Source organism: Anarhichas minor, unplaced genomic scaffold (assembly GCF_050575085.1).
Source record: "Anarhichas minor isolate MPS153535 unplaced genomic scaffold, ASM5057508v1 ptg000042l, whole genome shotgun sequence".
NCBI classification, from domain to species: domain Eukaryota; kingdom Metazoa; phylum Chordata; class Actinopteri; order Perciformes; family Anarhichadidae; genus Anarhichas; species Anarhichas minor.
The window spans coordinates 25,614-51,720 of NW_027466488.1; the positions used below are offsets into that span (position 1 = coordinate 25,614).

General features: G+C 39.1%; 3 protein-coding genes across 3 annotated transcripts; 1 reads left to right on the plus strand and 2 right to left on the minus strand.

Annotated features, from left to right (window-relative positions):
- Positions 1-1,486: 1,486 nt before the first annotated feature.
- LOC142969996 (dipeptidase 1-like) lies at positions 1,487-6,460 on the minus strand. Its single transcript, XM_076110139.1, has 10 exons — positions 6,333-6,460; positions 5,956-6,082; positions 5,309-5,441; positions 5,063-5,213; positions 4,158-4,227; positions 3,580-3,756; positions 3,127-3,211; positions 2,910-2,985; positions 2,682-2,817; positions 1,487-1,666 (listed from the first exon to the last, which is right to left on the minus strand). Exons 1-10 carry the CDS (start codon positions 6,458-6,460, stop codon positions 1,487-1,489), a joined length of 1,263 nt encoding a protein of 420 aa, XP_075966254.1.
- A 6,378-nt stretch (positions 6,461-12,838) lies between these two features.
- Positions 12,839-15,907, plus strand: LOC142970051 (sulfotransferase 2B1-like). Its single transcript, XM_076110198.1, has 6 exons — positions 12,839-12,977; positions 13,172-13,383; positions 13,725-13,851; positions 13,965-14,062; positions 14,398-14,578; positions 15,513-15,907. Exons 1-6 carry the CDS (start codon positions 12,839-12,841, stop codon positions 15,647-15,649), a joined length of 894 nt encoding a protein of 297 aa, XP_075966313.1. The 3' UTR covers positions 15,650-15,907.
- An 8,141-nt stretch (positions 15,908-24,048) lies between these two features.
- On the minus strand, positions 24,049-25,995 carry LOC142969743 (haptoglobin-like). Its single transcript, XM_076109742.1, has 2 exons — positions 25,861-25,995; positions 24,049-24,612 (listed from the first exon to the last, which is right to left on the minus strand). Exons 1-2 carry the CDS (start codon positions 25,993-25,995, stop codon positions 24,049-24,051), a joined length of 699 nt encoding a protein of 232 aa, XP_075965857.1.
- Between the last annotated feature and the right edge of the window lie 112 nt (positions 25,996-26,107).

Below are 26,107 nucleotides of genomic sequence, written 5' to 3' on the forward strand. Positions count from 1 at the left end.
CTGTCCGTCTGATTCACCAGCAGTGAGTCAGTGCTGAGAGGATCCCGAGGACACACTAAACTAGTCCACACTGTCTTTGTGGAGTCTTGTTATACTTGTGAAGCACACAAGAGGGCGCTTAATGATGCACTGGTCATTGAATATGACGACTGAGTCAAAGGAAACTATTTCGCTGAGAAGAATTTGGAAAATAACACCAGATATCAGGCAGTGAATTCTGTTTATTCTGTAGACCACTGTGTTACAAGCTGATTTAAAGGTGCTATTTTTGCATTACGTGTCTGTTGAAACACTTAAAGTAGCCAATACATTGGCAATGTACTAACCACTGTAACTGGCAGACACAATGTAATCCCCTCTCTTGTCTTGTAATGATTAAGTTGTGTCATTTTGTTATATATATAAAAGAGTATTAAGAAAAGTGTGGTTGAAAAGCTTTAAAATTCAGCAGTAAAATTCAGCAGTACCAACTTTAACTGAAGGGCATTAGATATTTTCACAATAACGGCCTAATACAACCGTAGGTGTTTTTTCTGTATTTGATGTATCGTGTTTGTGACGACATTCTGCCTGTTAATGCCATAGCATCTTGTGAAGAGAAACTAGTTCTTTCTAGAGTAGTTTGTTACTGAGGGGATGATGAAAATGTCACGGTTGCCTTAATTAAATAATAGGAGAAAAACACACCACTGGTTCGGCCTATAGAAGATTTGGTGTAATAGTTCGCTAAATGTGCTAAAGATGCTTTTGTATCGACTGAAACTCGTCCAGTTGGTCAGAGAAAATCATGTATTGTTCTTTTCATATCCTCTTAATTCTCAATGTCCTTAACAAGTGAAAAACCTTAGTGACGAAGAACTGTTGCCTTGTTTGTATCCTAACCTTCAGGTCAGATGTTCCTACCAGCCTAAAGCGTAAATTACATTCAAAACATGCAAATCACCAAAACTTTGGGTTGAGATGTTTTGTCTCCTTAGTTGTTACCCTCTCAGACCACTAGATGGCGCTATGCACTGTACTACCTCATGTGGAAATGTCAATCTACAGATGTTGAGGAATAATAGTGTGTGTGTGTGTGTGTGTATTCAGATTACACTGGTGTATCATTGTCATCACACACCAACATTTGCCCACAGCAGTCTCTATCTGACAGTGTTATGGTGAGATAAAACAGATGGAGGAGATCAATAAACTGAACTTGGTCCCACATGATAATCACCGTGTTGCTGTCTTTGTTTTCCTGATGACTGTAAAACTGTTGGGCCAGTTTTTTGGTCAATTGTAGTAAAGCTAACCTGCAGAAAACCTTTAAAATCAGATAAAAACAAGCTGTTTATAAAAACAAGCAAACAGTAAAGTGAAACTATTTAGTGATTCTGAGAACAGAGAGCATCTGTGGAAGTCATCCCGACATTTAAATCAGACTTTATTAGTACTCGCAGACAAATTCTTCACGTACATGCCATCAGCTGTCGTGATGAGCAGCTTATGAAACTGTTGATGTGATAAAAGCCTGGAGAGCCAGTGTGAGCACAAGGGCCAGTGTGCTGAGTGAGTGGACGGCTCCAGCATTGCGGTAACCATAGCTCGTCCTGCACGAGTTCTGCACCTCATCATATGGAATAGGAACGTCATCCGGACTCTTGCCTTGGAGACCGTCACGGACCTGACACACACAACGATAAAACCGTCAGGCAGTAGACAGAGACAGGTGTGTGTACGTTGACTCACAGGGTCCACCTGCTACCAAAGCACCGAGTCCTTCCTGATAAAAAGAGCCAATTCTGTTTACTTTTATGATTCCAATCTGTATTTCAGCTGCAGGGTTCTGAACAGAAATCCAAACCTTTTATTTGTATGCACCTACGTATAATTGTTTTACTGCTTTTGACTGATCAGCTTTTCACTGTTGTGGCCACCAGGTACAGAAAGTACAAGATGCATATAATGGATTGTTAAAAGTGAGAGTTGTGCTATGTGCTATTTCCAGGATAAGTTAGGCATGTCAATCATCATACATGTTCAGTTTTTATGAGGAAAAAAAGCTTTGCACAATTAGAAAATAATCGGTAGTCATAATGCATGAAAATGGCCTCTGTGAGTGTTAAACTATCATATTGGATAATTATCATTATTGATGCATTAATGTGTGCGAGGCATTTTAATGTAGTAGTTGGTCGAGGTGGAGCTAAATTTAACAATTGTATATAGTGTAGTATATTCTACAGTAGTCCCTCGTATTATATAAAATCAAATGTTTTACATGTAAAATCATGTCTGTCAAGTAATACATTTACTGCGGTAAAGATTTACAATATTTCTCTCTGATATGCGATCGGGTAAAAGTAGAAAGTAACATAAAATGAAAAAACTCAAGTAGAGTACTTGAGTAAATTCCACCACTGGCTGCTAGTGGTTCCTGTTTCCACTGAAATAACTATCCCTGGATTACTTTTGACACGGGAAAGAAATTCCTGAATATCATGATTACTAAGATCTTGAAGAGTAAAAGTGTACTCCGGGGTGTGGCAGTACACCATGCACATCATTATTGACCAAAAGCATACGTTAAAAGTAATCAAATCCAAATGTTCTAGTTTGTAACTGTCTATTTATAAATTTGTAGGCTCCAAGCCTAAATCCAGATAATGCGCGTGTGTGTGTGTGTACGTAAGTCTCACCTTCTCAGCCTTGCTTAGGACTCTGAGCAGGTTGTTTCCCAGAGCAGCTTTGATCTCCTCATCAGTCCATCCTCTCCTCAGCAGTTCAGCCACCACTTTGGGCACCTTGGACACGTCCTCCAGACCCTCTGGTAGTCTGAGAGGATGACATGCAGAGAAATACAGTTTCACAGTTGAGTGTTTGTTGTCTTTTAGGTTTCAGTGAAAGTTTGAATGCTTTGAACTCACCTTGTAACCCCGTCGTAATCGCCACCAAAACCAACGACGCCCGCCCCGGCCACTTTCTTTATATGGTCAAAGTGATCTATGATGAGAGCAGTAAACATGAAGGTAAATGGGATGGACACACAGGGGGGTGGGGGGGGGGGGGGGTTATAGAAAGAATGATAAATGTTAATATTCAACCAGGTTTACAGCAGCTATCATGATCATAACAGTCGTTTACCAGCAACATGCGAGATGTTGGCAGTCTTGCTGCAGGTCACATAGTCATTGTAGAAGTTCACCATGACGATTCCTTCCGTCTCATTCTGGAGAGACAGACAGGATGTTACATGACTGGAGGGTATTGACCTCCCTTTTCTCTCATCTATCAAAGTGCATGTCTCTTGGTCATAACCGAGTTGCTTTTTATCTGTTTTTGTTATATTACAGTGCTGCACAATAACCGCCTTCTTGTTTCCTGGTTCATGGCCTTTAACCAGGAAACCTACTTTATGCATGTGTCAGTTAAACTGGACACAAGGTGCCAATTTTCAATGTCAGTGGTGGAAAGTAGCTGAGTCACATTAATATGCAGTATATCGTTGTAAATTAAACCAACTGTTCCCAACCGTTTTGGCTTGTGACCCCTTACAAAAGAAGTGTGTAGTTGGGGCCCCTTGCTCGTAGCACTCACCACTCTAATGAGAACATTATCTGGGACGTTCCTCTTGTGTGGACAGATGCTGTAGGCGGAGGAGTGGCTGAAGATGACCGGAGCTTCAGACATGTCCAGCACCTGGTTCATCACTGCTTCAGTCACATGAGCCAGGTCGATCAGCATCCCCAGACGGTTCATTTCCACTATTAGTTGCTGTTGTAAGCAAGAACAATGATTATTTCGATTAAAATATATTCATGCTACCAAAAATATAAAACTTGCGAAAATCCTTATTTCTTTTGTTTCTAATGTCACTAGTTCACCCGTTCATGAAATAACAGAAAGTATTGTTTAAGAGATGTGTTCAGCATCAAAAAGTCATATGAAATCTGATTTACTTTCTTATAGTAATATTTTATGGAAGATGTTTGGTTGTCAAAACACAGTTGTGCTAGAACAAGGCATCATTGTAATTGTGTGTGCTGACATTTTATTTTACACATACTTGAAGTAAAGTTTGGTCGTGCTTGTAATACACTCAAGCTGGAAGACACTAATGTGTAACTTATTACACTTTTAAAGATTAATTTGCCCAACCCTGCTTGTTCACTGACCTTGCCAAATGGGGACAGGCCACTATGTTGAGATGGCTCTGATCCAGTGTCAACAAGCCAGTTATCCGCCCTGATGAGAAAAAAACAGTTACTTACATACTTAAGTACTTTGGTGTCAGGGAGAATTAGTTTTTTCCACTTCCTTATGTATAATTCATCAGGTTTTCTTCTACAGTTACACCACATTTAGCCACCTAAAGTGATGAGGGAACCTGATACTGCTGCTTGAGAGCTCAACAGGCCTGCAGGAATCCCCCAAAACTCCCGACAGCACAATCTAAACGGACCATGACGTCTGATGGAAACACGCCACACATACACGACCGAGGCTAACTAAAAGCTAAAAGGGCAACAGTTCATCAATTGTTGCGACTGAATAACAGTATTAAAACTACTGTGTTTCATATGTAAGGCAGCTCTTCACCTTCTGCATTCGTTTATGTTGTTGTTTAAGTGTGACATTGACCTGTTTATGTGCATAGGGTAGTGGTGGAATGTAACTAAGTAAATGTATCTGAGGTACTCGTACTTGGGTATTGTGATTTCATGATAGTTTGTACTTTTGACTCCACGACATCTAATTGACACTTATTGTAACTTTTATGTAAAAATGATTTAGTCATACAGGCTAATTTTCCTCTACAGTGCCTGGCAGGTTACACATTAAGACTACATACAACACATATGAAGAGCCAGAATATGATGCATTATTATAGATTAATCTAACCAAAAAGAAAAATGGGGCTGAAATGATGAATCGTTTAGTCGATAACAGTTTTATTTTTCAGTGGCAAAACAAGTCTTGGTTTCAACTTCTCACAAGTGAGGATTTGCTGCTTTCATTGACTTAAGTGTGATTTATTTTGTTTGATGGGGTAAATCTGCTGTGTGCGGCTGGCTCTTACCAGGGTGTGTTGCATGAATGAGTGATTGTGAGGTAGCGGACCCCCAGCTGGTACATGGTGCGCAGTGTGCCCAGACTGCTGTCCAGGGAGTGACCCCCCTCCACCCCGATCAGACTGGCTGTCTTGTTCATGTTGAAGGCGTCCATGATGTCTGTGCAGTGCAGACATGAGAGATGAGATGAGATGAGATGGGTGATTACGAGAGGTGGCAAATGTCTCTGAAATTACTAGTACGCCGCGTCTCACCTTTGCTACTGGTGGCAAACATGAAGGTTTCAGGGTATTTTTGACACATCCTGTGAACCACATCTATCTGCTCCAGTGTTTGTCTGACAGCATCTTTGTACTGAGAGTCACAGGGAACATAGGCCGACCAGAACTGAAAGAGGAACAAAATATTATGCATGAATTATCAGCACCGCTGTGTATCCAGGGAGGGTTTACAAAGCTGCGTTCCTTATTTGAACCGCATCCCTTTTTATTGCTTTATTGATGATTGATTGGATATGCTTTGTTTTCAGAATATAACCTGGAGTGTGAGACACAGTATTTCTTTTACAAGAGCTTACCTGGAAAACACTGAGCCAAGGGACACACAGGGTTTAAATACACAGGGAAGGTGCAGGTGATTAGACACAGCAGGTTTCAAATAAGGGTGGGGCAGACAACCACGAGAGGAACAGAGAGGGGCAGAAAGTGAAGTGAAGCAGACTGAGGAGGTGCAGGTGGTTGAACGCAGCAGTGTCTAATTAGGGGAAGGGCCGACCCTCACAGGGGTAAGACAGACAAAGGCAGGAAATAAAGTGCAAGACACATGGAACATCTCAATAAAACAGAATACATCACTAAATCAAAACATAAATCGTGACAAGTACATTATGTTCTGTACATACCTGCGCTCCCAGCCGTCCCTCCTTGATTTTAGGGATGTTGGTGTGTGTCGTTTCCAGAGTGTTAAGATCCACTTTGTTGAGCTCGTTGTTGAATTGCATACGGAGCTGCCATGGCAGGTCGTTATGGCTGAAAGACCAGAAAGTTAAAAGGTCACACCCTCACAGATCCTTTTCTCAAAACTCTCGTCATCAACAGTGATTTAACAGCAGGGACGAAAACTTTGCCCAGATTAGCACTAGAAATTGCTTCCAGAAGTGGGCTTTTACCAAAGTACATAATTGTTTACTGCTGCTGTTGTTGCTCATATAGCAAACGGTACATCATTAGAACCAAAATGCAAAGCGCACTTTACTCTACAAAAGACATTTCCACTTACCCGTCAATGAGCGGGGTCTCAGACATCAGCTGCAGAGCTCTGGTCATGAACGGATCCTCAGCTGAGGTGGAGGTACAAGAACTGATCCATAGCGTTAAATATGCTGCTGAGATAACCTTGGAAAGCATTTCTCAAACTCTGACAGGCTGTTAAACGCACTGCTCTTCTTTTTCTTTGTGTGCTTAAACTTTCTTCTTTGTTAGCTCATTCGCAAGGTCTTGACCTTTCTTTAACGTCTGAGTAATCCTGATGCTACTAACTGCTGTTTAAACGGGTTTATCTACGGGTTACCGGTTCCCAGTCTTTTAGTTTTTTGTTTGCATTTATGTCGATTATTTCAGATTGTCTCTCCAGCTTTCAGTCCGTTTCTGTCCGATTACACCTTTAAAGATTAACTCATCGCTCCTCCTCTTTCTCTCTCCTGTTTCTCATTACAGCGTCTGCAGTCATAAATGCAGCACAGTAGTTTAACAATTCTTACAATCTCTACACTTGTTAAACATTGCATGTTGGTTAATGTGTTCTGTACCTTTTGACTGCTTCTTCCACAGTTCAGAACATGTGCTTTGGACGAGAATATCTTACAGTTTTAAATGTATTGTTCCAGCACAGCAGTCTGGAGCACATTAACCATCTTTAGGGTGAAGACAAGTGATGAAGAGTTTCATACAAAGTCACACATATGTAGAAGAGATGTATACTATAGATTCTCACATAAACTAAATCTCAATAAATACATTTTGCTACACAGCTTGAATGATATGAGGAAGAGACCCTGTACAATACGGGTGCATGTGTTTATATGAATATTCTTTTTTTTGCTTATTCTCAACAAATTCAAATTCCATGAAAACACCAAAGACAACAAATAATTGATTCAACTAGAAAGTATTGTCTGTAGCCAGAGCTCCATAGGACGTATTCCTCTGCGTCATAGACCTGAATTGTTGTCCAAAAACGATTTAAAGAATACACATCAATGAGCCACACTGTTACACTCTCTGACATTTTCCTTCAATACGATGAACCTGTGCAGTTTATCTTACGTAAATCACACACACACCATCCTACAGAAATATTCACTAGAAAATATCGCCAACAAATACACCCTTTACTCCTTTTTAAGAAATGTTAACTTTTAACACTTATTTTTTCCAACATTTTGTTCATGATTGTGAAATGGCGATTTTTATTATCATAAACATTATATGATCTGTGTATTGTTCTCTTTGGCGGCACCTATAACAATAAATGGTACTTGCAGGTGTGTTTTTGGATCTCACTGCCCTGACATCCAAACAGGGTTGCTGTTGGGATATATTTTCCCTGGGAATGTCACCCAAGACACCCAGTTCATAAAGCTGAGATATATGCTCAAACACCGCTGTGTTACCTCATTCAGCAATAGATAACAGATATTTATTTAAATTAAAATCTGCAAGATCATTTTTTAAATATCATTGGTATTTGTTTTTTTCTTACTCAAACCTTCCCTCACCTCTAACGCTGGGGTACAAGCCCATTTTCAGGATTAAATAAAATCACTGTCTTTACCTCTCTGGAATCACATATCTCTCACAGCTCTCTTTATCGAGGCCGTCTACCTTTGACCAGTTGCAAAAACTATTTTGAAATTAAACTATGAATTTAAATAAACTTTCATTACTAACAAAACTCCAGTCTCTTAGCAATAACAAACTAAACAAACACACTATCATATCAATAAATGGGCATTTGACTTAAAGCTGCACTAATCAATATATCTAACAATTGATGAAATTAAGTAAAACAACATGAAAGGTGTTCCACAGAGAATTATCGCCCAACTCTGCAGTTTTCCTCAGCTCATGTTTCTTTCTCATTGTCCATGTTTTCAGTAAAAGCCTAATACCACAGCTGTACGCTACCTGACAAACAACAAACAGCTACTAACAGCTAAAGAGAGAGCCAGCTATGTTTTTCAGGAGTTGTTGGAGACAAAACAGAGATATTAGATGAGTGTTGGACTGGTGTTATAGGGGGAATTTAAATGAATGATAATGTTGCTCTGTAAATGCTGGATGTGCAAATAAGCAACTGCTTGTATGTTCGGCAGAACAACGTGACAATGTTGTGGTAATGAACTTCCCTGACAAAAACAATGTTTAAACATATTCATGTAATGCCAAAATTAAGCTGAATTAATACAGAAATCCAACACAGAACACCTGACTGCACATAAATTAAACATTATGGGGCACTGTACAAACATTCAGTATTTAATTTGGACTTTAAGGATATATACATGTAAACACAGATGCTCACACACACACACATATATCCGGCTCATACACACAACAGTTACCGGTTCATTGGATAATAATTGGGAGCCTTGTGTAATGATTAAAATGACAGGGATTCTCTTCATGCTGAATATGCACTAAAAGCTTAATCTACATGTAGATATGTGTATAGTAGAACAACAGATGAGATGCCCTTCTGTCAGCATTGATTTACTGCTTCTATCGACTCCACCTTCTTATCTTCAAGGCTGCTCTTCAAATGAGTCAATAAAGATGACGATCTCCAGGAAATGACGCCCAGTTGAGTGGGTCAAAGAGTAACATATGAATTATTCAGAATTCAGAATTCACATGTTTTATGTACAGTTTTTATTTTATTTCATACTTCCCACCTCATTTCAGTGAATATAGTGGATTATTATTGATGGATTATCATTGATGAGTTACACAAGATGCATCATAGGTATCTTGTAGCTACAGTGCTGCGGTCTAGATAGTCCGATTTTGCAGAAGAACAAACAACAAAGCAGATTCCATTTGTGTGAGACGTTTCTTTAAATTTAGAAAAAACACCTTGCTTTGAAATCAGTGTGTCACCTTGAGCAATTTACGCTTAGTTCTGACTAATATTTCAGGAAAAAAAAAGTTATGATATATTTATTTATTTGCATTGTTTAGCTATTTTGGGCAGTACCAAAAATAAAAAAGTTTTTCTTTCAACTGGCTACACAGTATTTTAGCCAAATGATTGACAGTAAAAGTGCACTTATCTCCATAAATGTCCTCCACTAAAGTGAAACTAAATACATGGAGATATAAACATCGAACATCAACAAAGTCAAGCAGCAGAGAAGACTATTTAAGGGTTGACTTATACCTTACGTGTCCATCACTGACATGAAGACTGAGGCGATGACGTAGTCGACAGTCTTTACCCATCAAACACCGACTGTTCTCATTCTCCAGCTGCCTCCTGAAAAATAATGCCCACAGTGAGATGATGTCATTCGTCACCTCATATGTTTACAGAGTTCTAGACCAGAGTGAAATTTGGTTAAAGGTGACATTTTTTGGAAAAGCATCCACCCCCTAAAAAATGTGACCAGTGGTCGCTTAAAAAAATGATGGCAACAAAGTGACACTTAAAATTGAAGAGATTTTAAGTTCTACGAATTTGATTAAAAAATATTGAATAAATTCACTGAATTTAAACAAAAATAATTGGTAAATCCAAATCAATTTCTCAAGCCAAACTGATTTATATTTACTAAGAATCTGAGCAAAAGTAATTTAAATTGACTGATTATTTGAGTGAGTGTTAATAGAAGCTAACTAAATATCTGGATAAATGTTTGGATTCATTTAATAAAATTAATTATATTAACTCATATTTTTGCATTTACATTGCTGTTCTTATTTATATGTACCTCACTTAATTCTTTAAATATAAGTTTAAATCAGTATCACAAGACTCTAAATCTATTCAATAATATTAATTGTCACTTTGTTGCCATCATTTTTCTAAGTCTAATCAACTCAATATCATGACTTCTTGGTGCCACAGTTTAATTCATTTGATCACCATGCATAAAGAGTACAGCAGGTAAACATTTATTTCAGTTCCTTTGTCTATACATATTTATCCAACATCCACAGTGCAAAATGCCAAAATACAGCAATAGAGTGAAGAGAGGGGATAAAAGAACACAAAGACAGAAACAATGTTTGTGTACAATAGGGATATACGTAGTACATTGCATAAAGGCAATACTGGCATAGCTTATTCGTGAGGCTGTCCACTTTTGGGGACAGCTTTAAAAAGTTTAGCTCGAGGAGGAGTTTGTGAAAGACTTCAAGCATGTACCTGAGCTCCTTGGGATACAAGATTCACTGCATATGCCCATCCAACGAGCATGGATTCAGTCCTTGGAAAGTTACCCAGAGCAGTCAGAACTTTCATGCCCTTTATCATGATACCGATGTTGTCAGCACCCTCTGATGTGTCATGACGTGTCTTCATCACGTGTCTTCATCACGATCCTGAAAGAGCAAGAACATTGGGTATTTCAGACTGTACAGCTATAAGAAAGTCCTTCCCAAACAGAGCTGTGCAGGAATGAGTCCTAAAACACAAACATATGTTTTTACACTTCCAAGTAAATCGTTTTTTAATGGGATCACAGGGGATTCATCCTGTTTTTGTAATGTTATCCTGTGACAATTGGTCAAATTAAATTAGCTGGTATCTTAAAAGGGCACTTTACACAGTTTGCTTGGGAAAGTAACATGACCTTTTGACATTGAGCCGACCACTTTTTCAGTCCTTGCCTCGTTTTAGTAGAATCAAAGACAATGCAGACTGACTGTGCGACTGACTTTGAATCACAAATTTTGATTTACAACGCAGTAAAGTTGGCATGTTTTGTAGCTTAAAGAGGACAAAACAATGTTCAACTCAACTGCAGCAGCAACTTGGTTATAAACTGTTTTTTACCTAATAAGAGTTAAACATGTCTTACCTTTGGGAGAACGGCAGCCCCTGTCCCTGATGATTGCAGATTGATGTCCACGTGGAGCAAATGAAATACAATTAGATTCTACTTATTCTATTTTTACTACAACTTAAGAGTATTAGGAGGGTACAGAACAAATTATTCCCTGGTCGTACGAGTCTGCATTACGTGCAAATATGAACAATCAGACCCCCACAGCTGGAGATAGAAGTCTGGTGTGGTACGGCTTACAACAACCTCTCCCCCTCAGAACCCTCCTCATCAACAGACAAACACTTAATTTAAAATGAAAAGTATGTTCATTTCATGTTTGTGTGGTGCATAGAGTATAGCAGAACTATTATTATTACATTCAATCTACTGTATATACATATAAACTATACACTTATATGAGTCCTGGGTGACAGAACGAGATAGCTGATAAAAGCATCCCTAATTAGTTCAGTTCACTGTTTCGCACTAAAGATCGCAATGTGCCGGCGTTATTTCACGTAGCCACCACACCTCTTACTGTAGAGCACTTCATTTTCTTTTCTTTTTTTAAATTTCATCTTACATACCTCGTTAATTACCCAAAACAAGTAAAGAGAATTAAAGTAGACTGAATTTTGGGGAAGTGTGTCTGAAATGATGCCCAGGACATCAAGAATATTTCCATTTGATGGAATGATGTCGCCACAAAACATGGAGAATAGCTTATTCAGTGTGAACATCATATTATAGCCTAACATCATTGAAGAACTGTAACAAGTTGATACAAAATAAACACGAGACACTGTCAATGTTTTTATCTTTTCAAAGTACTTTAAAGGTGCAAAGTGTACTCCAAACAAACTGGTTAGAAATGACCTCTAACTTCTGGGTCCATACAGTCTAAATTATAGTTATCAGTTATTGAAAAATAAATAAATAAATACATTTAAAAAATAACTAAAATGCATAGACACCAATTAGGGGCTGTACGGTCTGTGTACGGTTAGATCGTTTATTTATTGGATTAAATCAAAAGAGGCAGAAACAAAAATGCCACGGACCCTGGTCTCGTCTTCCGGGCCAGAAGAACACACCGACGGGAGGAGAAGGGCCAGCACTCGAGAAACAAGTGGAAAACAAGACAGTACAGGCAACGGATAGTCGGTTAGCATGCTCATTTTAGTAGATATCTTTGCAACACACTAATAAGAGGTCTTTGATATAACAACACTGTAATTTAATTCTTTGACTGTTTTAAACTTAAATTATGGCCATATCTTACACATTTGAGGAGCAACATGACAGTAAAACCAGGGTTTATGCTGTTAAAAATATGTGATTAACTATTGACAACTAAACTGGCATTAAAAAGTATTGTTAAGTTCCAGAAACTACTGTAATTCTGGAAACATAATGTACAAACCCTAGCCTGAACAAAGTAACAGCAGGAAACTGGATCTAGCTGTCAGAGCAGTGATGATAGATGGCTGGACCTATTTGTTATTTTTGGCAAATTTAGCAAGGTACGCCTGACACCCACTTGAGGAGGCCGTTTGGATTTCCCCTTTTTAGCTCATGTGAAGCCTGTGTAGTCGTCACTCGCTCTCTCTCACAGAGCAGCTAGAGTAGAGAGACCGGCACAGAGCTACAGAGAGCTAAACACAAAAGGAGAACTAGTCTAGAGGCAGCTGAAGAAGAGAGACAGAGACCAGAAAACGTATCTATATCACGGTTGGATATGGCCAGGTTGGATGTCGTAGAGACCTTTCATGGTTTATTTTTTCCTGGACACCTGCACACCCAGGATTCCTTACAACTTGCTCTCAAATTTCCCTTTCAGGACACAGACATCATCATTGTCTCTTATCCAAAGTCAGGTAAGAAGAGACGACCAACTGATCAGCATACATGGCGCTTGCGGTGTCTGCAAACATATTGCAACTAACAACGTGAGCACGTTGAGTAACTCATTGCAGACATAATGTCGAAATGCGTTTAAGTATGTAATATTATGACTGGAATTTACATGACGCATTACTACACAGCATGCTCCTCTCATTTCTTTAAACAGGCACCACATGGATGCAGGAAATTGTGACTCTCATATCCAGCAGAGGGGACCCAGACGTGTCCCAAACTGTCCCAAACTGGGCTAGGGCTCCCTGGCTGGAGCATCATTATTTCACCGCGGTACTGGAGGCTTCACCCACCAAACCTCGAGTCATCACCACACACCTGCCACATCACCTGCTGGGCCCCACCCTCCAGGGCTCCAAAGCAAAGGTCAAATTTACAAGTTTATTTGCCTGTTTGGACCACAGAGTATCGAGATAAACCAATAAATTGGCCATGGCCAATAAGTATTTATTGCAGACATATCGATATCAGTGTATATGCTGGCCGATAAGTATGACGAAATTGTAGCACAGAAATGCCAAAGGTTTTGAGGTAATGTAGTAACAGTGTCACTAGTTCTGAGACAGCTCGTATTGGTTTTTAAATCTAAAAATGTTGTTTATGTAAAACAAAAAAATATATATCATTATTCGATTTTTAGAAATTGGTGAAGCTATACTAAGGGCGGTACAAACATTCTGACACTGTTGCTATGTGTCATTTCACAGCTCATCTATGTGAGCAGAAACCCCAAAGATGTGGTGGTTTCCTTTTATCACTTCCACAAAATGGCCAACTTCCTACCTGAGGCAGGCTCATTTTCTGAGTTTTTAATTCGATTCCTGGACGGCACACGTGAGTTGACAAAAAGACATTTAATTAATATAATATTTAAATTTTTTATGAAGATATGCCGACTGCAGCTCTGCAGCCAAAAGTGCAATTAGTTGTTCTTTTCTTTGTTTCAGTGCACTATGGCTCCTGGTTTGACCACATTAAAGGCTGGACCAGTCAGACAGCAACTATGAACAATCTGCTTCACATCACCTATGAAGAGATGTCGATGGTAAAGGAGAATTGATTCATCACTCTCATCATAGACATTTGTCCATAAACAATTTCTTATAAGATACTTATTTATCTTGTTCTTAATCACAAGAACTGGGCCGGGTCTAGAAGTGGAAGTTCATGATGTGAAAATGTTATTCTGTCACTTCTTCAAAGCTTGCCTTCAAAACACGACTTTAACCTTCAAATCTTACTTCAGAGGCTATAATTATTTATAAAGCATTTCAAGGAAGCTGTTGCAAACTGCAATCTTTATGTTACTTTATGATTACTTTTTATATGTAATATAAAAAAAAGATTTCACTATTATGAGTCTCTTCTTCCTGCTGTCAGGACATAAAAGGTGCCATAAAGAGGGTGAGCTCTCATCTACAAAGTCCCTTACTGGAGGACGAGGTCAACAGCTGTGTGAAACACTGCAGCTTCAGCAGCATGAAAGACAACAAGATGGTCAACTACGCTCTGGTCGCTGAGGAGATAATGGACCGTAACAAGGGCTCCTTCATGAGAAAAGGTGGGGCTTTTTTTTTTTTCTATTACATGCTGATAAATCAAACTTGGTTGATTGATTGTGTCCTATGTCTGACAATATGGGATCCAAATAAAAAAAATAATAAAACAGTGGTGACCAAAATTGGAACCTGTTATCAAACCAAAAATGACTTTTACTACAATGGTTCCCAACTAGAGGGTCAGAACATCCAAAGGAGTCCCAAGATCAATCTGAAGGGTCACAAGATAATTAAAGAGATAAATATTCTCATTACATCCGGACTGACAAAATAAAAAAGAGAGCAAAATGAAGTGGCTGTCGCAGGCCTGTAATAAGCCCGTCCAATCATTCTCTGCCCGTGAACTCATTGCTCGTCACTGGAGTCGTCCACAAGCTGCTTGACAGTTGTAAGTACTAACAATATGCTTGTTTTTTACTTTCATTATGATATGTTTACGTTCATAATGATCATTTTGGGGGAGTGGCTTTGGAGGGAGGCCTGAAGTGACGGGCTGTCAATGTTGCAAACTTGTCGACTTTCTTGCCAGATTCAGCAACTTTTGGGGATAGTGCTGACGGCTACTTTCATTGGAAAAGAGTTGGCACCACTGGGCTGGTTCTTTAGGTTGGATATATTTTTTAATCGAGTTTACTCTTGCTAGTTTCTCAGCATTACCAACCCTTGCATTAAACAACAAGAGTTAGATGAGAAGGCATGTGAATCAACACATTTTCCAGGATGTCAAACTATTCATTTAAAAGGTTAGTTTACATCTGTAATGTCTATAAACACATGAGTCAACAGGTCTATTTAAAAGCATGATCAGTTGAGGAGGAAAACATATTTGTGCTTGAATCATATATGCACATTTTCCTGTGGTCTAGAAGGTTTTAAAATTACGTATTTGGCAATTAATTAAAGCGTATCCCTCCCTATTCCCTCCCAACAATTCAGGTAAGATTGGAGACTGGAAAAACATGTTCACAGAGGAGCTGAATCAATATTTCAAAAGCGTCGTCGAGTCCAAGATGAAGGACTGCACTCTAGAGTTTGTGTGGGACGAACAACATAAAGAAGAGAATCCCAACTGAAAGAATCCCACTGAAGAACACCAAACTGTGAAAAAAGCTAAATTAAGTTAGATATCGTGTTGGACTGTGTGAGATGGATCACATGTGGATGGTGTTCTCTAAGCTGTGGTTTAAATGAATAAAAGTCCACTTTGGGACATGTAATGCTCAGTAACCTTCAATGCCTTTATATATATTGCAGACTTGTCAATTCACCTGTGTTTGATGTAACACTTGATGATGTATTCAATATTTTGATTAATATTATGCATGAATAAATCTCAGATCAACCGAATCCTCTTTTAAGCTGGACCACAACCAAATGGTTGTGGTCCAAATGATTTGTTTTTGGTTCACTTGGTTGCTAATGTGCAGTACGAGCAAAGAAACTGTAAGCCACACAACATTGAACAGAGGGGTAAGGACAGGCCAAAGGTTTTAATATAAAGCTCCTCATCCAGAGGGCTGAGCTGTCCTTGTGTGTCTTGTCAATTCACGCACCGAAAGAAAGTTGCTGTTCACCTTCCAGTTTCCATGCACTGGAGAGCTTTGATCGAATGTGTGTGTGTGTGTGTGTGTGTGTGTGTGAGTGTGAGTGTGTGTGTGAGTATAAGAGCTAACATATGGTACAGATTGTACGGAACACACTGTGCTCTGTGACTGAACTCTGATAACTGAAGGAAAGGCATCAGTCTGGTTGATTAATCCACAGAGGCTCATACATTGTTGAACTCAAATTGTAGATATCTGTTATTTAGAGGTCAAAAGAGTTGTTCTCCCTTCTTACTAAAATCACAGCCAATGCAAACAATAGAATACTATCATACTCCGTAAATGTCATTCCAACAACCTAACAGCACCTATCCTCTGTATATCATCTGCTGGAATGTCCGTTTCTTAAGAAATATAGCGTCCTTGCACCACTTTTTGGCATGAACAGTACAAAGCATTGTGTTTTGTCTGTTGCAGAAATCTGCTTTGTTAATACAGGACTGGAGGAATGACCGTACCTCTGTCTGGTTGCAAAGCTCAGTTACATTTATCAGTATGAAAGAGGAAATGAAACAGGAAATTATCCCAGTTGTAGTTTGTCTAGACTCTAGACCATATATTTAAGTTGGCCTTTGATAACAGGTTAACTAAACCATATAAAAACAACAACATCCTGTCTGGAACCGTTTTTTTGTCCACGTTGTCTGTTGTGTGGATTGTCCAGCCTAACAGGTCTCTTCCTTCACCTTCTGACATTGATCTTTGTTAAACGTGCACTGAGTAATCCAGTTGACAAGGGCTCCGATGTGCTGTTGTATTAGCATCAGCTGCTAATAAAGTCCATGCATGGTCACACACACACACACGATTGTGACATTTGTGCTTTTTGCTGTGCACACACACTTGCACATTTCAACCATGCGAGAAGCTACTTCACACTTCTCTATATTTCCACTCTGCCGAGGGGAAGGAGGTTGGAGGGTGAAGCTGGTGTCACTCGGATCACGACGGTTCAAAAACAGACAAAGTTCAAATCTATTTAAAAAAAAGTATCATTGTTGCTAGCCTGTTTTGACATTTGACATGTTGAGCAGCTTAAAGACTTATCTGTTATTTAGCCCAAGCGAGTTTTGTTAATGTTCATAGAAAATGGATGAATGGATGGATGAATAAGAATATAAGAGCGAGAGAGAGAGAGAGAGAGAGAGAGAGAAGGTGGAAGCCAGAAGACTATTGCACACAATGTTTTCGGTAAGTTATCAAAAATAATCATAACAACGTTATAAACTATTTGGTATAGCCCTAGTTATTGTAGCCCTGAGGAAAGATTTCCGCTCTCATTAGCAAAATCAACAGATGCATCTCCAGTCCATGGATATTTATATGTGCATCTCTCTCTTCATCTTCTCTTTTTTTTGGGATGATCATTTTGTGCATCGTTTTCTTTAAGCAATATTGTCAGTTGGGTAATTTCAATATCGCCCGATACTCATTGAAAGGTACTCAAATGAGGATATCTCGGCCTCTACTGCCCCAATTCTGATCTTTAGATCAGTCTCTTGCAGGTCTCACAACTTTATGGAAATACAGGAAAACCACTTTAACACAATTTCAAAATGACGTGAGACGACTAGTGATAGCCAGTAAAGTTTTAGTCAGTTAAGGCAGTGCAAATAACAGTGATTTTGTTGACCTTAAATATTTTATTTTCGGGTGAAACCTGACACATGCTGTGCAATTCAAACGATTTTACTCATTCAGAGTGAAGCTTCTGCAGAGTAGAGGGAGTCCACCTGTCTGAAACATCCATTATATCCATTCATGATACCAGAATCGCCCCGAGAACACAGAAATGATATACTGACTGCACTCATCCTGCAAACTTAAAAGCTAGGTTAATAAGGTAAAATAAATGATAAGGCAGCTGAACACACTGTTTATGTTGCTTCTTAAATAGATGCTTTTTATCTGATCAAATAATTTAAATGTAATCATTCTCTTATTCATTATTTAAAAGGTTGCTGGCAACTGTATAAGAAAACCCTAAAAACCTTTTTGCTACTGAGTGATGTCAACCCTGACCAGGAGTACCAACTGTGGTTCCTCACTGGTAATGAGACCAGGAGATCTGAAGAGAGTCACGGCAGGCGGTTGTGTTCATGACAGGGTGTGACAGTCGAGGATTCGTATGAGAAGAAAATGCTGCTCCACATTTAGAGAGGACTGCAGGAAACCACATAGTATGTATGTAGTATGTATGTATGCCCGGGTGATGGAAGCGTAAGAAGGAAAAAAAGAGCTTTAATCATTTCCATGATCTGGTTTTGTTCATATCTCACTGACAAGTAACAACACTTTCCTTCTTTTGTTTTCTTCTTTTTTTTATTTAAACGCAGATGTTCTTGTTGTTTCCAAGGTACACAGACAACCTTGAACTGCTTGTACTCGTTATTTCTTTTTTCTTTTCCATTACAGCTGTAACAGCCTGTGCCTCTGTGATAAAAAACAAAAACACGAGAAATGTCATGGTGCTTCAGCAGTACAGTAGTTCCATTTTGGAGCCGATAAAAAAGCTACATCCACACTGATATTGACGTCCTACTTGCGAACTTGTGAATTACATTTTTTTGATATTGGAAGTTGGGCAAACTAACTACGATAATTGATTTTGGCATTTAAGTATCGACTGCTTCCAGACCTCTGAACTGCTGCCGGCATCTCTGACTTTGCAGTCTGACACGCCGGATCTAGACTGTGGGTATAAGTCTGCCATTGGCCTCCTATTTCATTCTCCTCCAATTCCGCTATCTGCACTATATATTTTGCAAGGCCACTATCGCTGCATCCTCTGCCTAGCGCTGCCCAACACGATTGTGATTGGTTTAAAGAAATACAAACAAGGCAGAGCATTTTTCCCCCCTATAGCAGAATGATAACGTGTGGAGTCAGACCATTCTTTAGTGCTGACACGGCGCTGTGGAGTTATACACATTTTGTGAATCAACTCAAAAGGGTGAGGTGTTGCTCTTACAAACTTCTGCTTTGTTTTTTTGTTTAAGAAACAACTGAGCCAACCAGTCTTTATGGGCGGCACTAAGAGTGAATAATTGGGATATCTAACAATAGTTAGGGTCAGCAGGTTAATCACTGTGCACAGAGTAACACTGTGTACGTCACAATATTTAAAACTGCATACAACAAATAAACACAACTTCAACATGTTCAAGTTTAACATGTTAGGTACATGTTATTGACAGTGCCCTCAACAATGGACTTGATGGGAACTATCACGGCACCTCATTGCACATTATTGATTATTTAATCAGCATATTGTATTTAACAATGTTGAAGAAAATCGTCATATAACTTAGGATTGAACTGAACACACTTTGGCTTCACAAGTAAACAGTTTATATAACGTGTTATGTAAAACACATTCTGGCTCATAGAAACATTCTTAGGAAGTGATTAGGAAGCGCCAGACAAATTGTAATAAATCTCTCCAATCTTACCAAAACATTTCCCATAAAAGAGTCGTGTGTTCTGCCAAAAGGTTACCTTGACCCAAACAAAGTCTTGAGAACATGACATAATGAAGAGGCCAGATGTGCTTTGTTTTTGGTTCAACGGACTGGTTTGATTGGTGGAAAGTAACTTAAGGGGGGTGAATCTTTACTATAAAACTGATCTGTGAAAAGTAATACATTTGGATTTGTTTCGATATGGTTGATGTTGGCTTGATCTTATTAAAACACTTCCCGCTGGTTGCAGACTTCAGTTTGCCGTCTCTTCTCGTCATTTTGCCACAACAACAACAGGTATTCTAAAGAAATGTGCCGTTATCCACCGTAAACTGATTTAATTTATGCTAAAAGACCACTGCTGGGTCAGAGGTGAAAACATATTATTGAATGTATTTATTTACATTACAAAAATGCTTTAGTCGGTAGAGGTGGAGCTACACAATAAATAGCAAATGTAGTGAAGTAAAAATTGCAATATTTCCCTGTGAGGCGTAGATGTATAAAGTAGCATAAAATCAAAACATATCTGAGTCTAATGTTGCCTTCTTTTAGTGCTTGATTACGTGGTTGAGCTGGTGACAAAAGTGACAGATCTGATCCTGAACGGGACACTCTTGTAATAGTGTAAAAAACAACTAAAATGCCATTTCAACTTCCTTTAAGGATCCCGATAAAAAGGGTGGATTATTGTGAATAACCGCCAGGAGGAGAGAGATCAGCACTACAGTGGCTCAGACAGGACTTCCTAATATTTTTAGCGTATGCGTGTTCTGACGCTTGATTTTATTTGTCTGTTTCCTGATGATGTCAATTTAATATTTGAAAGGAAGTATCATTCATAATCAAGCAAGTAATAATAAAGCTGATCTTTGACTAATAAAAGACAGTAATAAAAGCAGTGGAAAATGGTCCATCAGGTGATACAGTACGACATATCTGTTGTAATATTGCCTTTTTAAAAGCTTGGTGTGTTTGTGTGTCTGGGGTAAGTACAGTCAATACGAAGCTCAAAAAGCTTCAGTTTCCCAGTTACACATGAGGACAGAGTACATAACCTGGCAGCTGAGTACACATCACGCTTCAAACAGCAGACTGGCTTAGAAAATACCATTCATTTGTTATGTTTGATGATTGAATATACAGATGGCCGGTATCAGCAGAACAGTCGCCTCGACACTGAGCTTCTGTTAAATGGGAGACTCTATCGACAATCACCATACATGTCGGGACGAATGATCAGAGAGCGGCACATTCAGTGAATCTTAACGGAGCAGACTTACCCATCTAATAATGGGTACAATTAAACTATAACACTGATAATTGTCATCATAAACTGATTATATAGCTTTACAGAACCAGTAAAGAATCTTCCACCAAATCTGTGGTGCAACATTTCAACTTTCAACATTTGAATAGATGCCTCATCAAAACAATGTTTATTGCAGATTTATGACTGGAAAAACTTGATGCACGGTGCTACACTGCATCCTAAATTAATCCTCAGGTTCACAGCTTTCAGATGATGTAGACTTTTATCTACCGCTTTCTCTCCCTAAAGATTGTTTAATCTTAAGTGTTGGGGAAACTGCTACCGCATAAACAGTCCAGTTACAACAGGTGAGATGCTTATTAAAACTGTGTCTATTTCAGAGGTGAGGAACACATGCAGTAATTAAATGAGAAAGTATGTATTATACTTAGATTTGACGATATACAGTATATTAATCACTTGACATGTAATTGATTTAATATAATTAAAAAACGACTGACACCTACATACTTACTGAACAAGTTACCTGTATATTGTGTTACTGTCTTAAGGGTTGGGCTTGTGACCTGCTAGCCACAAAGAAAACTACTATATCTGTCTATATATATATATATATATATATATCTTCACCATCTAATTCTGGATTAAACTGCAGTGAGAGACTGTTCGTGTTTTGACCTCAGTCGGGGCTCTGCAGGAGTGATGGAGCCAGAGAGAGTACATTCTGAGACCGGTTGAGAGTAATGGCCCTTGACAGGGGTATTAATATTTTAGAAGCCATAGAGGAGAACCTCATGCACCCTGCTGCAGACCTGCTAAAAGTACTTCCTTCAACAGCTCCACTTTTGTTTTAAAAAATGCCAAAAATCTTGATTGAACAGCTGAAGAGAGAAAGCTTGTCTCAAAATCTCTTTCTACTGTCAATATGATATCACTGGCTGTGAACCAAGACACCCTCATGTATGTACCGCTGGCCCGTCACGGACTGATGTTGTAAACTGAGCCTCCCAGTTAGTGTCAGATGCTTTAACTTACAGTTTTGGGGCATGGTTATAATTGGCAATAAAAGTAAAAAACGTCCACAAGTATGAACCTTGTCCTGGATTCTACTAAGTCTCTGAACTATACTGGGAGTGTTACCTTATCTGAATCAAGGGCAAATTTGTGATTTATGATTTTTGGGCTATATAGATATAACTGAGCTCACTTGAACACTATTCTTTCAAAAGATATCCCTTCATTTCGTGTTTTGATGATATTGGTGGACAGCAGTGTCGAACACATTGGGTCAAAAATCTCCCAATCATTTCTTCAGGGGTTTGTCACCGGTCTGTAGCCTCCGACCCCTGAAAGTCTTCTAATGGATCTCACTGTGGTTATGAGACACAGACGGCCTGCCCACATTCTTACCCTTAACCTGAACCATCTCTCATCTCTGAACCAAAACATAACCACTTTCAACTTCATGCCTGCCTAAAAATAGTTTAATCAAGACTCACAAACTGATATGTCAAATTTCCCCAATCACACCGATGCTAATAGAGTTGGAACAAATCATCAGAAATACAAATACATTTTCTTTTGATGTTACATATATTAGCACAAGTATCACAACATATTAGGTGTAAGTCTACCTTTGCTTTATGTCAAATCCAATACTTGCCTTTCATGCACTCTGTTTCACTCTCAACATGTCTGCAACAGGTCAGTTTAATAAGTGCTTGTGCTTTAACTATGAAGGGCTTCCTAGTAAAATCAGTGTGGCGTATATCATTTATAGTATATGTACAACTCTCCTTGGAAAGATCAAGTGATTATACAAAGACATCATATGTGAGAGTCACTGTTGAGCACCATGTGAAGTCAACAGCAGCTGGCCAGGAGTGAAGCGACAGTAATCTGAAAAATCAAGATGTGACATTTTTGCAACATGTTTATTGGTTTAAGTCAGCGGTAGCATTCTTTGTCAAAGCTGTCTGTAGAATCTTTATAGCTATAATTAAAATATAAAATGACACACATATTTGAGATGACAGTAATGAAGAGTGTCATCGCCTCAACCTGAGCTTATATATTCTTATTATACACTGAAAAAGACCGAGAGGAATTCAACCAGTCGTCTCTGCCTTTCACTTTGATTGTTACTTCCCTCTTATCTTTCTCTCCCGTACTGTACTGGCTGGACAGGTAGCTGTCATCACCCCACTTTTTTTTAGCGTGGAGGAAAGCATTTGATGTTGAGGCAGTTCATGATCTGTGGCAGAGTGGACACATCTGTCAGACAAAAATATCTTTCCAGTCCCACTACTGCTGTTGGGGGAAAAAACCCCATCTGTGAGCAACACTTGAAAACATCAGATTCTGAGTTGTGTCATTCATTTCTATTCCATCGTCAACCTTTGCTTTCACGCTGATGACTGCACATGATGAAATGTTGTCTCAACCTTTGACGCCCTCAAGTTCTTTTCGAAAGTTAACCTTCTAACAGTTAAACATGTAATGTGGGCACAGCAGTCGACTACTAAATCAAAGAGGCCTCCAAAATTAAGTTTATGGAAAGATCACGGTCATGTCGGTAGATCTCCTGTGTTAAAGTCCAACATTTTGTTGACCCATCCATCCCCAGAACCAAACATCTCAAGTGTTTGCATCTGTTCTAAACAATCACACACCAGCCATCATAGAGAGGCGAGGCGCAGTAATCGTGTAAATGTGGGGATAACAGCGCACACTTTGTCTTTCTTGTTGGGCTTTCATAGAGTTACTCCACTCGAGTCATTTGTACAAATGAAAAGTGACAGTTATAGTAGTGGAAATAATGGAAAAGGGAGCTGGATTAATAACAATGTCACACTACTTCCTCCTTTATAATTACTATTGCTGCTATAATGTAAACATGTCGTTTTTGGTCATTTGCTGATACTGGTCAATACTGATATGATGCCGTTGTTCTTCGGAGGGCAATTTGTGTGTATTATGGCAAACAAGACGAATTTCAAATACTGGATTTTTTAATATTTTTTCCTCTCTAATCAAAACATTAAAGTGACAGAACACAGCATTTAATAAAATTCACTGATTCTCGGACATTACAATGATTTCTCTACAGACTCTAAAGAACAGAGGCTGAGGCTCTATGGCTGCCATGAGTACATCTTAGACATTGCATCAGAGCGCAGAGCAGGTGATTTCTCTGTATCTCCTCTGATGACACTGTGGATCCAGGGCAAATACGAGGAAATCTTCATATAGACTCCGTACTTGTAGCGCTTGCAGGACTTGTCAAAGGAAAGGATCCCCGCAGCGTAGATGTCCCCATTTTCAGCATCTTTGACAGCCAGAGCGCTTCCCGCGTCGCCAAAACAAACATTTTCCTCATACTTGCTGGGTCCGGTGCAGAACATGTTGTCGTCTACAGATGGTGTGAGCTCGCTACCTTCATATTCTGCCTTACAGCCAGAGTGACTGACCAGGGGAAGTACAAGGTGTTTGAGTGAAGTAGCAAGGGTGAAGAAGATCCCCCAGCCCCAGCCGGTGATGATCCCTGACCCCCTCACGGTGTCTGCCAGGTTCTGGCCTCTCTCTGGCAGGGGGATGGGGGTCACTTTATCGCACATAACCAGAGGCTCCTTCAGCTGGATCAGAGCCAAGTCATTGTCCCAATCAGATTGGTTCTGGAAGCCTGGATGGAGAACAACCTGCCGGAGGGAAGGTAGAATACCAGAGATGATTGCATATTTGGTCTTTACTCTTTTCATTGTCCTTCAACGGAAATGCAGTAGCACAGCAAATAACAAATGTCCCATCTTATTATATAACATGAAATAGGTGTGTAAATAGATTTATTTTTTCAACTCCGTTAAACATATTCCATATCTTGTCACTGTCCGGATTTATTATTTTTCCATCCACACTTTACATTTTTAAAATTAAATCATGAAAAGATCAAAAGCAACAATGATTTAGTTTGTCATACTGTTCCAAATAGCCCGGCCTATCTGTGGCACTCTGTTCCAAGCCCACCTGTTCGTACTGAAGACACATATCTTTAAAACCAGTCAAGAATAAGGCAGAGCGGGGTAAATGGTGTATTTGACTGGGACTATTTGTAGCCGGGGAGTAATACACATCCGGTGCACTAGTGAGTATTGCTGACATCAGGACGGTGTAAAGCAACTATTCCCAAGCCACTAGGGGACCTCAGAGCACCATCTAGTTGGCCGCAGGGGTACTGCCAAATGGTAAGATTAAATTTAAAAGAATAATTGAGGTATTTTTATATCTAAATGTGCTCAAGAATTTAAAAAAAACGTCATTAAAATGCATAATAATTTCAATAATTCAGCTGTGTTTGAATATCATCACGCCAATCCCAACACATTGTCAGGTAGAGACAAACCTGTCATGCCACGGATAGCTAGCTAACGTTCCCAGGCAGTGAAACAAAATGGTGCTCGGATTTTGATATGAAAAAGTGTTGTGGGAGACAACACTGCGCCAGTAAACGCAACAAAGCATGTGGTGAGAAATTATGACCCAGAATACATACAATTTTAATTCATAACGGCACGCTAAATATTTATGTTGGACATTACAGATGACAAAGGGCATACCACATTTTACTGCTCAGCTTATTTCTCATTTATTTGGGAAGCTGATCCTCTGAATTTTTTCAGACATCCATTTTTCTTTCCAATTGTTATAATGTTGCAGCCATAAAGATATAATACGTTATTAAAAATAGAACTAATGAAAGACAAAAAAAATGAAATCTACTTGTCAATAGATTTTTACATATTTCCTGCAATGCAGGACTGCATTATAGGGATCTATGGAAATCCGGCACTAATGACGAACAACATGCATTTGAATTGCGGCTGCTGTGGCTTCAACACGGTCGCATAGGTAAAGGTTTGTATTTCAGATCAAATGTCTTTCTCGCTCACCTTTACTACAGCAACCTCTGTGGAGGCATTAGCTTCTGCCCGCCCAGTGATTCCCAAGTACACTTTAGGAAGGACAGGATCTTGACCCTGCGTGTTGTTCATGTGCCTTTTTAAGTCTTTGAATACGCAAATCATATTTTGGAGAGAAATTGAGCTAACTACATATTAATCATTTATAACAAAGTTTATTTGGGAAGTGCTTTACATACACTGGTAATCACATGTGCCCTACTGTAACTACTACTAA